Consider the following 14496-nt stretch of genomic DNA (forward strand, 5'->3'; position numbering starts at 1 on the left):
TTTTAGAACCATATTTATGCAATAATGACCCGTCAAGAATGATTACGCAGTAATCGATGCTTTATAATTCTCAATGAACATAAATATCTTTGTATACTTGTGTTCACAAAAGTTTTCAGGATACGGAACAAACGCCAAAGCTACATCATTTTTCTGCTTGCGACGAGCCGGGTAGCCGATATCCCTACGTTGAGTTAGCGAATGCAGTTTCTGGGCGCCGAGCTACAGATTTAAATCGTTATATTAGCATTCTCGAACCTTTTTGAGTTACTTTATATAAGTCCAAGGACGAATTATTTCTAAATTTCATTGCTGAGGCTCGTGATTCATTGCCTAAACAGGCGAGTAGCAGCAAAAGCACCGATTAAAACACAAATTTATTGTGCAAAGCACTCAAAAGAGAAACAAAATAAGTGCAGCGAATAACCTCGGAACACAATACTGAACTGTCAAGAGATCGAACCCAATAATACTGCACCAATGCGCTTGAAATACAACTGACTGAGTGCTAGTTGTAATAAACAGGACGGTGACAAACATAGTATTGGAGTTGTCTATGAGGATTTGTTTCACACACTTCGCATCACCGCTATGCATAATGCAAAGAGACAGCAGTGCTATAATTGCAGAGATTGGTTTGTCGACATCTGTGCGTACTAAAATGCACATAAGTACTGAAGTAGTTTGTTAACAGGCATGTTGTACTCAAATACTGACAGCGCTGATTAGAACAAACGGGTGTAAGTGAAACAAATGAATATAGGAAATATGCACTCATAAAGAAATTATTTTTAGACTCTCCAAGAAAAAATATGGAGACTTGAGCCCTGTCTCCTTCAACCTTTATTCTGTAACAAACTGAAGTATCTTGTAGCAGTGTGCTTCACCGCCGTAAGACCCAAACAAGTTGCAGGGTTGATAGCGATGATAGTAGCACTCACCCATATGTAGCGCTAAAGTAACTTCTTTGACATTCCTTTTAGCCTGCCCAGCACACCATGATGACATATTAGCGTAACAGAGACGTGAAAGCAACTGGTTTGTAGAAGAGGTCTCCAAACCACACAATAATATATGTCACTATCTAAGCTGCCGCTCAAGACAGCATTGGCAGCCGTAATGTCATTTGCCACGGCGCCGGCTGCGACGATCTCGGAGGATACGAGCGGATACTGAAGGAAGGATCAGAGTTGAGACAAAGGACCGAATCTAGATATTGTGCATTCCCATTCACCATTTTGGAGTTAGACGTTGAAATTTCTCGCTATGTCATTGCCACCATAGCGCCTTTTGGTCCCCATGACGCTTCTTGCAATCGACATGATGGTGGTCATATACACGTAAGTGCATATGACCACCTTAAGTAAGTGACCTTGAGTAATCGACCACCTTAAGTAAGTGCGTAAGTGACCTTACGTGCATATGCGCGTAAGGTCATATGCACGTAAGTGCACGTAAGGCATATGCATGTAAGTGCATATTGTCACTTATCCGAGGTCCGAAAGGTTATAAGCTCAACACAGAGAACGCATTTAAGGTCCACAGTGCTTGCTGTCTGCTTAACTATATAAACCGTTAACTCTTGCGACCGACGGTGGCGGCTGCTTGTATCAGGAGCTCGATTAGGCTGTCGAGCTTCGGTTCTTTGGGACCAAGCTGCGGCAGTACGGGCAAGGTTTTGCAGTGGCTGGATCTTTTCTCGTCTTGGCCGCAGACCGTATGGAGTGTCTTGCCCAATACCTTTTCTGTGACGCTGAGCAGGAAGGCCTTGGCTGCGACGCTCTCGCAAGGCGCTAGCGTTTTGGCGATGCAGTCCACAACGTTGTGGTAGGAGCTGTAAAGAGGAAATCGTTATGCCGACACTACTGTCGGTGACAAATTTCACTGGTGGCCAAGAAAGCACTGCTTCAGCTACGGAATATATCGGTCATTCCACTTAGACTTGTTATGTAATCGGTGGTGGTTATTGCTTGGTATCAAACAACACCGATCCGACCCACTCTGCATACCTCTTCTGCTAACTTTACTGTTTGTAATAACTTCTTGTAATACTTGCTTGTAGTATTTCTACTACTAACTCCACTGCAACGGCTGCTCGTGGATTCGGCTTTTCGTGTTTGCTTCGAATATTTGTTTTTCTGACTAACTATCATGTCCGACACAGTGCGGCTGCTGTATGCCTTGCCAAAGCTTATTCTCAGTGATTTCGCATTCTCGAAGCCTCGACAGCGCTCCTAAATATCCTTAAAATCTTACACATCAGAACTGCGGCGCTTCGTGTCGTCAAAAAAAGTAATAAGTTCATTTTATGCACTACGTGCACTTATCACGCGGACTATTGCACTGTTACGTGGCGGCAAAGCTGACATCAAAAGTGACATATCGGTTTGCAGGAACATCAGTGTCCACTGATTTGAAAGGACAGGAGAGTGAAACGCACCCCAAAGAATCCTATAGGGGGAGGTTTCAGAAACAGGCAAAGATGGCAATATAGAAACAAGCTGCCTCTCATTTTCTTAAAACCACAAATTAAATTCAGCGTTCGTGCTTGATATATATCGGCGCAAAGCAACTTGCGTCGACATATATTTTCCAACAGGTTTTGCAAAAATAAGACACTTGAATGTTTGAAGAAAAAAATTACAAGGGTTCAACGCTGCTGAACCAAATATTGAGCGAAAGCATTAATTTCGGGTGACTGAGCGTTCTTCTTCTCGTTTTCTTCTTCCTCAGCCCACATATAAAGCCCCGCTTTAACCAACCCATATGAACGTGCCTTAGTGGCCTATAGGGGTAACGTGAATACCAGGGTCCTAGCAGGCTGATTCTGACATAACCGTCCCATGTGAAACGAGAGACCCAAGTTGGCAGCTTCTGCCAGCCCGTGTGTCACGTGGGGTGTGACGTCACAGCGTCACGTGGCTAAGACGTAACTGCGGCCGGGTCACGCGAAGGCTTGAAAGTGCGAGTAGTATTGTTTTCGCAGTAAAAAGTGTTTTTTACCTACTCCCTCCCTTTCCCCACCATAGTGGATTTTATAAATTTTGAAGCCGAAGCTGACAGGTATAATGCAGTTATTCAAGTATTACCACGAGCCGATTGTAATGCATCCATATCAACGTACAGAAGCCTAGAGCACGTAACTGCGTTCTGAGCGTTACTGTCTATTAACGTCATTCTCACAGGTGCCATTCTTGCCAGACGAGTCCTTTTGATTTCAAATGCGGATATTCGACGCCAGAATATATGCTCAGGTGATTAAAGAACTAGAATGAAGGCAATTGCTTTTCCTTCCCTTTCAATTCCCTGTATACAACGCAATGTTTCTCTTTTTCTACATGTATAAACTAATGCCACGGTCTTTACGAATAAACAGACTGTGTATATGAAAGGCACATTGTTTCGTGTTATTTTCGTCCTCTAATCAGTCAGCCATGCAGCCTCACGAGATCTGGTTGATTCCCCCCCCCCCGGCATGCTACACTAGCTGAAGATAAAAAAAATGTGTTGCTTTCATCGCGCAGCATACAGCGTAGGAACGGTTGATGAAAGCCGCTGGCACCATGCCGATTGGGAGGCAGCGCACTGACCAGCAAGTGTATGAGACGGCTTGCTTGACGGGTGCCTTGGACACTGCTCTCTGGACGGCACTCTTGAGACTCGTGAAGCAGGTGTGGAGCTTGTCACCAACGGTGTTCATGCATTTGACGACTCTCAGGTACGCTGTCGGCAACAGGAATAAAGTAAAAAAAAACTGTTAGTGGAAAGAAACCATCACAGAAAAACCAGTATGATTTGGTGGCACATGAGGTCGTAAATAACGCGGGTGCAGATTATACACAACTGGCAACCTTCTGCGGCGATGCGGCAAAAGCTATAGAGCCGACACGCTCCATTTACATGAAGATTACACATGATTACACATGATTACGCATGAATGTTACATGAAGATTACTCTGCAATACTAACCAGCATAGTGTTAGTATAGAGAATTTTAACGTTAGTACGATACTCCGTGCGCACGCAATCAGCTTCGCCACCTGTCGAAAATCCAGCAAAGCGTATGTGATCCACGTTTGCTGCACCCCTTCCCCTCTAGGCCTCAGGTCATCCGTATGAATAAACAATTATCAATGAATGAATGAATGCTGCGCGCCTTTCCGACGGTTTCTGTATGCGTTTTCTCAATATGCTTGCACACCTCGTGGGGACTACTGATTAGTCGCGAATTTACATTCACGTATGCCAATATAGGAACGTATTTCTGCATAATGGAAGACCTGGAAACTTGAATTTAAATTAAAGGAAGAAGCGAAGTGGAAACCACAACAGAGACCAGATATGCCTAATTACTTAATGTACTAACACTGTAAGCGGTCGTTTGCTTGCTTCGCCACAGTATAATATGCTAGCACACTATAGCAACAAGGCTGCAAACACATTCGGAGCACGTGCCGTCAGTTAACGCACACTGACATTGACCGATACCGGTTTTCGTGCTTTCGTTTATCGAAATGCGACTCCTGGAATCGAGTCGTAACAAGTGTCGAAATATTGACTTCAAATAGTTGATGTCGTAGCCGCTGAGCCACCGCTGTGGGTGAAAAAAAAAACAGACATTTGTAACGACTTCAAGTATCCTCAAGGTCTTCTTTAAGGTCTTCCTTCTACCGCGGCAACTTACTTATTTCGCTTTGGTAAACAACATTTTTTTTTTGTCTTTGAAGTTACTACAGTGAGCTTTAAACGAGAGCTCGCATGAATTTAAAACATCCCAACGACATGCGGCCGTTGGAAGATGCGCACATTTTTATAGATCTAGAAACTTTATCAATTAGCTGGTCGGTTTGCTAGTGCTATGGTGTCACACACAGCTGTTATGATTAAAGCTAATCGTACCAAAATGTACACAGAACGCGGCTTTATAAGTCATGACTTTCAAGTCGAGTTGTCGACATCTAGGCCTCGGTAGCGTTGGTTTATGCGCTCTTAGAAGCACGTTTTCTTTAGATCGAGGGCTAAAACTGTAATATGGTCTGGGCTGTGTAAGGCATACTTGGATCCCATATTCAGGATGCGGGTTGATGCTGAAGCTCGGCGCGGTGGGGTGGTTACCCAGCACGATGGTTATGGGGTCAACCAAGAGGTGGCATAACACTACTCGGAGTTTAGTGGGAAGCAGCTTTCCAGTTCTCCCAGGAATCCGGTACGCATGGAAGGTTGAAGGTGGTAATTGTCTTTTGGGTTGGTACGATTGCCGAGTGGCGCATGGACAGTCCCAGTAAGTGTGCACACTATCCCCGTAGGCACGAATAATAATAATGATAATCAATCAATCAATCAATAATAATAATAATAATAATAATAATAATAATAATAATAATAATAATAATAATAATAATAATAATAATAATAATAATAATAATAATAATAATAATAATAATAATAATAATAATAATAATAATAATAATAATAATAATAATAATAGTGTTTATTTTGCCGTGAAAGAGTGGTTGTAGATGCAGCAATGTTTCCGCACGTTTTATACGTGCGTTGAATCAATTTTGGACAAACAGGAAACAGGAAAAGGGAGCGACTTTATTTTAGGCTCTGTTTTATGCAACTCATAAAACACTCGTATTTCGGGCTGTGATATTTCGGCCACGAAAAAGTTATGCTTGATAAACACACGTGAAGAGTGCGTGTTTTTCGAAGACGAAGAACTTATTTTCATTCACCACTTCCCACAGGCAAGCTGCTTACTTTTCTTGCCTCGCTTTACCTAAACCAAGTCTGAAACTGCTATAAAAGGAGCTATCATTATGAAACACGAAATGCAGATAAACCTCGTGCATTTCAAAGACACAAGAACGGGTTCCACAATGGCATACAGTGCAACTAGCAAGGACCAGCAAAGCCGTGTTCAACACTCCATCGTATGGCTAAGGCTATAATCCTTTACCGTAGTGAACCGTAGGAGGCTCACAATTCAAACCGGCATTTTTTAAAACAAGCGTAATGATTAGTGAAACTGAATTAGCAGGGGATATAACTCCATTTAAACCTTTTAAGTCGTGCGGAAGCAAGGCATGTGTCGTAGGTTCGAATCCTTACCACAAACAAGCTTCCAACCTGACTACAAGATGGATGCTAATTGCGAATCGAAATGGTTTAACACCAGCCTAAACGCTGCACAACAATCCGTCATGTCAGAATTTTGATAATGCGTCACGTTATATATATGTCGCCACTTCGTGGTCAACTTCTGTACGCGCCACGCATGAGGCAAGTGAGGCCTTCGCTTAAAATAACGAGAGTACCTTTGTTCGGTCCGGAACCTGTAGTGCAGACAGCTTCGATGCTCTCTCTCAAAGCTCCGATGATCACCAGCGCAGCAGGTTTGGAGAGACCACGCGTGCAGTTGTTGTGAAACTCAAGAGCGCAAGAAACTTGTTGCTTGATCGTCCTGAAAACACAACAATAGCACGATTTTGATGCATCCACCACACCCTGCCGCGTTCTTAGTTAATATAGTGCCCGCGCATCGCTCAGCGCGCACCCGAGACCACTGCTCAACTACGCCAGCACGCAGGAGGACTTTCAAGTCTTGGTACTTTTTCTTTCATTCATCACTACGCAGTGCACCATGACGTATATAACAGGAATAGATATATCAGTGAAACTCTCATTCTTTTTAAGGTTTCCATCAAAGGCCTGAATCGTCTTATTTTTATCATTTGACTGCTGCCGTGGTGCATAGGGCAATAGGCGTGTCCACTAACTTTGTGTTCTAAAAGAGCTCGGGCAACAGAAACCAAGCAAATAGGACAAAGTGTTAAAAAGCTATTAAAAGCCCTGCTACTCAGAAAATTCAGCGTCGGCATCGGTGTTGGCGTCGGCACTGTAGGAATGTGGAATAGGAATCAATCTTCCACTGCTCTTGGATGATAAGTCAGCCTCACCACACCTAGGCTTGCACGTCAGTACGATTTGGTTAAAGCGTGTCTTTATACGTAGGGCAGTCGCCTACGCTAGCTCGTCATGTCTTTAAAGTCGGAGCTTAAGTGTCCATCTTTATTTTTGCTGTTGTTGTTGTCCTTGCCTTTCAGCGCTGAACGTCAGTCAACTACGCACCAATTAACCTGCAGAATGTTCACAAGCTTTTCCCACATCTTCACTATCACGTACTGGTTATATAGCTCATTGTCACCTTTCGGACTGTAAACACGTGTCTACTGCGGTTCATCACTAGTGTGACTGAACCTCTTGTGTAGTGCTTCTTTGAGAGGAGTTTATGGTAATACACAGAAAAATTAGTTTATTCTACGCTCTAAGAACAGGCTGTACGATAAAGCAAAGTGCACGTGCAATCGACTCCTAGTACAAGTAGTGTTTGTGGACCGATGTCATATGTTCGATGGCCCGTACTCCGGCATTAATTCCTACAGAGCTCACTGTGCTGTGTACGGGATCTTTAAATAGTTGCGTTCACTTTAAACGAGGGGTTTGGTTAATTCGTTTCGTGTGCATTTTTTCTTTTACCGCGACACTCATGCCAGAAAGGCTTTCAGTGTTGCAGTCAGAGGCTGAAGTAAAAGAAAATAAATGTTCTCGCACAATCGAAACACCAAAATTTACTGATCGATGTGCAAGCCGACAGCAGCCCCACGAAAGCATCATGACGTAACCACACCCATCATCATCATCATCATCATGCCCAGTTGATGCTGCGACGACACAGAATGATAGCGTCAGTATGCCGTCCGATACACCAATGGTGATCTTTTATAGGTATGTGCTATGGCTCCACACTCGGAAGCACTCTAGTGTCACGTTACAGGTTCTTCGAAAATGGTTGGATCAGCCCGAAAAGCAATCATCGTGTTGGAAGGAACATGATAGCTCCATTAGGCAGATATTTCTAGTAATCACCGTGAGGTTTAGGTAGTGAGCGTTCAAAAAAGTGTCCAATTAGGTTCAGAACAGGACGGCTATTGTCCTAAAGGAAAATGACCGATATAATTTTTATTATATAGAAGGCGGCAGCGCCAGTTTTAAAGAAACGAATAAATTAATGGTGTCTACATTAAAATAAGGAGGAAAAAAATTACGGTAAGTAGGCATAGGTAAATGAAGTGGACGCCTGGAATTTAAAAGCAACTAAGCTGCTTCCGAGGTTGTTTTAGAGCAGGATGCTGTGATTAGGCGCACACATTTACCGAGATCACATGGGCATAGCTAACTCAGGCCCAGGCCAATTGCACATCAGTGAAAGAACAACGTTTGATCTGCGGTTGAAGTTACAAGGACCATGGTCATGACGATGATTACGACGATGTGGGAGCTCCCATACCGTGAGGGCATCGATACTTTCTATCATTTGGTTAAGGAAGTTTTCTTTGTTGTACCTTTTGTTTGATACTCACGTGCATTGTCGTCCCAGCTGCTTCTCCGACTCTGGTACGCGCGGAACCTTCAGGTACGGCACATAATCCTCTCCGCACGCGCGCAGTGTCTCAACCTTGCAACCGGCTCTCAGGTGCGCTGTACAGGTGCCTGTAAGCAATATCAAAAAGGTGATCGTAAATGCTGCGCCGTGACATTCCTTGATGCAGCCCTGACTATGCAGTCCAGGGTAACAATAATATGCTCTCGGGTCATCAACTCAGCCTACATCGAGCACGTGTTTGTATTAATCCATTTCTTTTCTCAGTTTTGGCTGTATTCAAGAACGGTTTGGACGGCGCCCATCCAGTCTAGTAACCGCAAGACACACAAACTAGATTTATACAACCTGTTAGGCAAGTTAAGGCTGAATTCCAAAATGCTTCTGAGCGCAAAACAAATGGCGCATTGGAAGAAACTTTCCGGACTGCTACTTGCAAGCGAAATTTGGAAGACTATAGTCTTCCAAATTTGGCTGTGGTTCATTTTACACTACGAGGCACTTCACAGAAGAACTAAAGAGATAATATGCAACGTGTGAAAGTGTGTTAGTTATAATGCATTAGACATGAAAATGAAAAGCCTTAGCTGTTGCACATTTCTGTACCTACAGTCGATTTTAAAGCCGATTTGTGCCAACATTAGTCGGGCTGCTAAAGATCAACAGCACTGGTGCTTCCAAGTAAATTGTTTCTTTAGTTTCTTTGGTTGAGTTTCTTTAGTTGCAAGTTTACGGGACATTTGCGATAAGGAGTGTCCAAGCGCTGTAGAGTAGTGTTTTTGCATAGCGGTATAGTAAACGACATCAAACCGTTTCATACAGTCAGCAATGACGACCATTTGGTATGAGGATCTCCTTTGCCGCCTATCGAGGAATTGGTTAATACAGGGGAGAGTTCTATTATTGCGAATGGCAAGGTATCTCCTGGAAAAGCAGGCTTGGCGCAGAAACTATTACCAGGTTTCTGTTGTCGATATCAGTTGTCACTAATTACCTGCACTGATGATGGTTCCCTATAGGCGAAATGACACTGAGCCCTGCAATTTTATATGCTCTGATATTGAAAGTGCGATTCAACTTTATATGTTATCCAAGGATTGGGAATTCTTCATCCTCGCATGCATGCCGTGATCGACATGCAACAGTGAATGTTTACTAAGGACGACGTAGTCATTAAATTCCTTTTAAATCGAAATTTTATTTGGGGCTCATTAATCAAACAGTAATAATTTGGTTTTTAATCGCAATGAAGTGTATTGTAAATTGAGAGATTTTACCCGAAGGGACGCAGGGTCACTTATACAGAACAGTTTTCCTCCAACGTGTCTTTGACGGTATCACTTCTGACATAAAACGTTTCACTACACAGGCAAAATTGTTACTTCCTTATTTCAGTGAAACATTGCGACTTTTACTTTCTACAAGTTGATTTTCCTCAAAACATGCAATCTCTTGAGCGCCAGACTGAGGGAAAGGTGTTAAGGACAAATTTGTTTTTGAAAAACTTTGAAAGAGCGCAAACACACAGGACCACTAAGGACAAGAGACGAGACACAAGCGCCGTCTCTTGTCCTTAGTGGTCGTGTGTGTTTGCGCTCTTTCAAAGTTTTCCAAAAATGAACCAACTCGCCCAAAAGGAAGTGTTCATGACAAATTTGTTGTTTTAGTACGAACTCAATAATTGTCATGAAATCTCGAAATGCAAAATAAATAAAAATTGTGCACGTAGCAGCCACCGGTTCATTTCCGTGATGCTTACAGTACAAAGGTGTCGCTCTCAAGCGTTACATTCGCGGCACAGTTGCCCTCTAGCCTTTCTCTTCCAAACATCCTCCTCTAAAAGCCCGAAATCCTTCTCCCCTCTGCCGTTCATAAATATGAAGTCCCTCGCCACTCTACCAGTAAAACAAAGGAAATTATTTATACAGTCCACTTACCTAACAGCGATGCTGTGAGAAGCACCAGACGAACTGTAGAATCGGCGCACATCTTTCTAGTCCGTGCCTTCTTGCAGGCTTGTCAGCGCTGACATGACGTCTTCTTCGATGGATCGTTTCACTTTATCATCTGTCCTTTCATGAACGTACTCTGTACTGAGGAAAACATTCGACGCTAGCAGAACAGTCTCGATGCACTACTGTGTGTCCTTCTCACATTGGCATTCGATCGGCGGCTGACGTAGTCGACAAACCGGCAGTATTTTCTTTTATCGACAGATGGGAAAGATCGATGCCGAACCGTCTCTCCCCTTTCGATAGCTTTGAACGCACGCAGCGCCGTTCTGCAGGAGGAGGACGATATAGTTAAAACTACACTATAGAAACTAGGTTGCCGTGAGCGTCTACCAGCTAGGCAACTTTCGCATGCGCTACCCTACTTTGGAATCTCGACAAGCGAAACCAGAATAGTTCGTTGATGAGCCCGTCACGTACCGCGGGTACGTGGTTTACCCCCACGCGAGCGATACGTAAAGTAATGAGTCCTTTCAACTGAATTTCGTAGCGTGGTAGTGCAGCCTTCGCTTCATACGCCTAGCGCGTGTTATGGGGTGTGCGGCATTCGTTCACTGCTATACTTTTTATTTTATTCTCTTACGGCTATAAAGATCGGGGTCTCCGTTTGTACAAATGTATAAAGGCAGCAACGGAGGCCTTGGCAGGGCTGCTATCGCTCAGACGGGGTACACGCCCTACAGCAGAAGCAGTGTAAATCTGGCCTAGACAACGTCAGAGCAAAGCGTGGGATGGCTTAGACCTTAGGGGCATTTTTTGAACGCATAGACACTGCTGCGAACGGATGTAAATAAGCAGAGAAAAATCTGGTTTACTGAGATAGAATCAAAGTGTTAACTAACATCAAATATATTTCATCGTTCACAAGACAAGTTATTATCATTATAGGTTTGCGGTTTCTTTGACATTTACCGCCCGCCAGCTCACTGTGTACAATATTCGGCGCTGTGTTCGAGGTCTGGGGTCCAAATGCGTCCCCGGTAGGTTTTAGGAAGCACACTTGCCTTGAAAGGCATACAAACGTGAGACCTGATCCAATAACCAGCGCAATAGGTTCGGAAACCTCCGCCTAGCGGCGCTGCTGGTGCTGACTGCAAGCCTCATCTATAAATAAAAAATAAACAGCAGGACGTTTGCCCTCGACCGCTTGAAACGGGAGCTTGGCTTGCCCCTATGAACGCATTCACTGATTTGATCGCTGTGTTCTCGCGCGCATTTGTGCACGTACGCAGCGCGCACACTGTATCTTTGCCTTGTTGCACTGTACAGCCTGCGGCAAAGCGTTAGAAAGGCCTTTTTTTCCGGAAAGCAAATTTTTTCAAAACTAGTCATTAAGGTGTGCACTGTCCAGCATACGACCTGCGTTAAAAACATTCGATATTTAACTTTTCTACTTCGTGTTGGATTAAAGAAATTTATTGATACAATTTTAATTTTGATAATGCGATAAAGGCAGTGCCATAAATGTTGCGGCTTTTTTGAAATATTACGCTTTTTCCTTGGATTCCTGGTTGTAATTGCCTACGGTTTTTCTATAGCCTATGAAATCTCGCAGCTTCTTTTCTCTTTCGTCATATACTGAATTTTTACTTCGATAGCGCTAAATGCCGGAGGAGTATTTTTCTCATTTGATCTCACCCCACCATCCTCTGCGCATGCTCAGCATTGCTACAGTGACGGGGACTTTCCTCGGCGTATTGTCTCTGTCCCTAGATGTAAGGACAAGAAGGAGGCGGTGAGGAGGAAAATCGCCTTCTTTGCCGCACGTTGAGGCGTCCCGGCGGCTCCAAGCTTTTATAACTGCTGGCTTTGAAATCCCGACCATGATGTTGTAATGCGAAGAACAGCTGATCTGATGATTCGTGGTTAATCTCGGCATGTTTTGGCCCTCGCTAAGCTAATCGACCAAGAGGTTCAAAATACGCTTTCGATGTTGCGATTCGTCTTCATCGCGATAGCATGCATGGCTTTCACTTGATAACTTCTAGGTTCAACACAGCTTTGTCTTAGTGTGGGCTTTGAACACTGAATCGACGATGCAAGCACAATGTAGCCGTAACAGTGAGCGAAAACCTAACCCGATTACACGAAAGCGAATGTTGTACATACAGCCGCATGAAAGAAGGAATGCGAGACCGACTCGTTTTCAAACGAGTGTTCAGGAATCAATTGAGAGAGAGAGAGAGAGAGAGAGAGAGAGAGAGAGAGAGAGAGAGAGAGAGAGAGAGAGAGAGAGAGAGAGAGAGAGAGAGAGAGAGAGAGAGAGGCCACGAGAAAGGCACACTGCCTTTATCATGGCCTGGTAGGACAAAACAATCGGCAGGGACATTTAATTATCTTTACGTGATTAAGTGAGAACGCATTATAGTTATGCAGGTGAAATGTCATTGAGTGACGTTTTCGACGTGTTCTGGCAGCACATTCCCTTGGGAAATATCCTACAAGGCCGGCGCCTTCTGCCAATTGGGACTTCCAGCAACATGAACAAATTCCCCTACTCACTCAGTCTCTACCCCCATGAGATACACCGATCGATTCTCAACGATTTTGTCCCCTCATAATTCGCGACAATGTTCCCCTCCACAAGCTCATTGTTGTGTGTCTGCTTGAGGATGCCTAATCAGATAGCCCCGACATCTACCCAGGTGCCGCTTTATCTGCATATCAAGCTCGAATGGCGTGGAATTATGTATGTAGACCTCCGTCTGCTCGGGTAGCCTACACATTCAATATTTTTCACAGCTATTCCAGTTCCACCTCTGCTTCTTGCTAGACCCTTGTCAAAGCATTTTGTATATTTCTTTTGGCACAAAATAATTTTAATTACGATGATCTCTACTTCTGAACCATTAATTCGTCGACGTCAACGTTTTAGCAAAAAGCAAATCAATGCGCGCACAATCTGCCTGCGCCTTGTTGTTTCTTTTGTTAACAATTCTCGATACTCGCTAGTTTAGTTTTTATTAACAGGGTTTATATCGTTGAATGATGTCTCAAAATGCTTCAGATGGCCTCTACTGTGTGCTGAGGTGCATGTATGGCCTAGCGTTGTCTATGCACATTTTTTCTGCCTTTTGTGCTCCTAGGTTCCTTCTCAAAAAGCTTGCTCAATACGGCTGGTAGTTTCATGATCGTAAAAAAAAAAGAAGTTCAAAGTCTCCATGTTTGACGCTCGTCTGTCGCCACCCTTTGAGTTTGAGAATAATCAGAGTGAAAAGAGGTTGTTTGCCTCAGCCCAGGGAGAGGATCCAGGGTAGAACAAGAGATAGAAGATGAATACACACACATAGTGTGAAAGAGCACGGAACAAGGGCTGAGGGGGAGCCGCAGTTCACAAGCCGAGCCAACTTTTCGACAAGTCCGCTTATCGAAACGTTGGCTGGGCTTGCAGACTGAGAATCCCCCTCAGCCCTTGTTTAGTGCTCTTTCATAAAGAGGGATAGAGAAAGCGAGAGAAGTTTATTTAGGGGGTTATCAGGCCGGTGACTATACATTAGGCAGTGGAAAGAGGAAGAGTGTTTTGGTAGGTGGTAGCTTGAACAGAGAGGGAGCGTGGCAGTAATATTTCATATAGTTTTTTTTTTGTTTAAGAATATCTTTTGGGCCTTAGTGTTGTAAATGATATTGTGTATATGAAATAAGGGAAACCTTATTGATTAGTTAGGTGTTAACTAATTTCTGAGAGTGAAATGTTACAAATATTGCGGCCGGGAGCACTGCCGCAATTTAAAATTTGTAGGTGGCCGGTTGTGTACATATCGCTGGCAGTCTTTATAGTTTCAGAAGGGACTGCGCACGCTGCTGTGGCGTGATGAATTTCAGCCGTCCCTCGTGTCAGTAAAAAATAACGCGGATGAACACACTATCAGGCGCTTTTTCACATTAAACACGTCGCTTTCCTTGACCACTCCGGATCCATAATAGAGAGATTTAGCTTACCGTGATCCGCGATCCGCTAGCGTGATCCGCCACCGCGCGTTCCACTGCGCATGCCCAGATCCCTTTGACGCCGATAGATGGCGCCACATGCTTGATGTT

At 43.9% G+C, this 14496-nt stretch overlaps 1 protein-coding gene across 1 annotated transcript; it reads right to left on the reverse strand.

Annotated features, from left to right (window-relative positions):
• Window positions 1-425: 425 nt before the first annotated feature.
• Window positions 426-10569, reverse strand: LOC146175972 (uncharacterized). Its single transcript, XM_084580888.1, has 5 exons — window positions 10384-10569; window positions 8427-8556; window positions 6321-6466; window positions 3591-3723; window positions 426-1834 (listed from the first exon to the last, which is right to left on the reverse strand). Exons 1-5 carry the CDS (start codon window positions 10433-10435, stop codon window positions 1576-1578), a joined length of 720 nt encoding a protein of 239 aa, XP_084437014.1. The 5' UTR covers window positions 10436-10569; the 3' UTR covers window positions 426-1575.
• Window positions 10570-14496: the final 3927 nt, after the last annotated feature.

The sequence above is a fragment of the Amblyomma maculatum genome, chromosome 10 (assembly GCF_055883805.1).
Source record: "Amblyomma maculatum isolate TAMU_Amacu chromosome 10, ASM5588380v1, whole genome shotgun sequence".
NCBI classification, from domain to species: Eukaryota; Metazoa; Arthropoda; class Arachnida; order Ixodida; family Ixodidae; genus Amblyomma; species Amblyomma maculatum.

Bases quoted from the DNA above. Each gene is read 5' to 3' on its own strand.
- LOC146175972 (XM_084580888.1), bottom strand. From the start codon at position 10,435: ATGTGCGCCGATTCTACAGTTCGTCTGGTGCTTCTCACAGCATCGCTG. The intron at 8,557-10,383 runs GTAAGTGGACTG...TATTGCTTACAG, and splicing joins TCTCACAGCATCGCTGTTAG to GCACCTGTACAGCGCACCTG. The intron at 3,724-6,320 runs GTACTCTCGTTA...TGTTGCCGACAG, and splicing joins AGGTTCCGGACCGAACAAAG to CGTACCTGAGAGTCGTCAAA.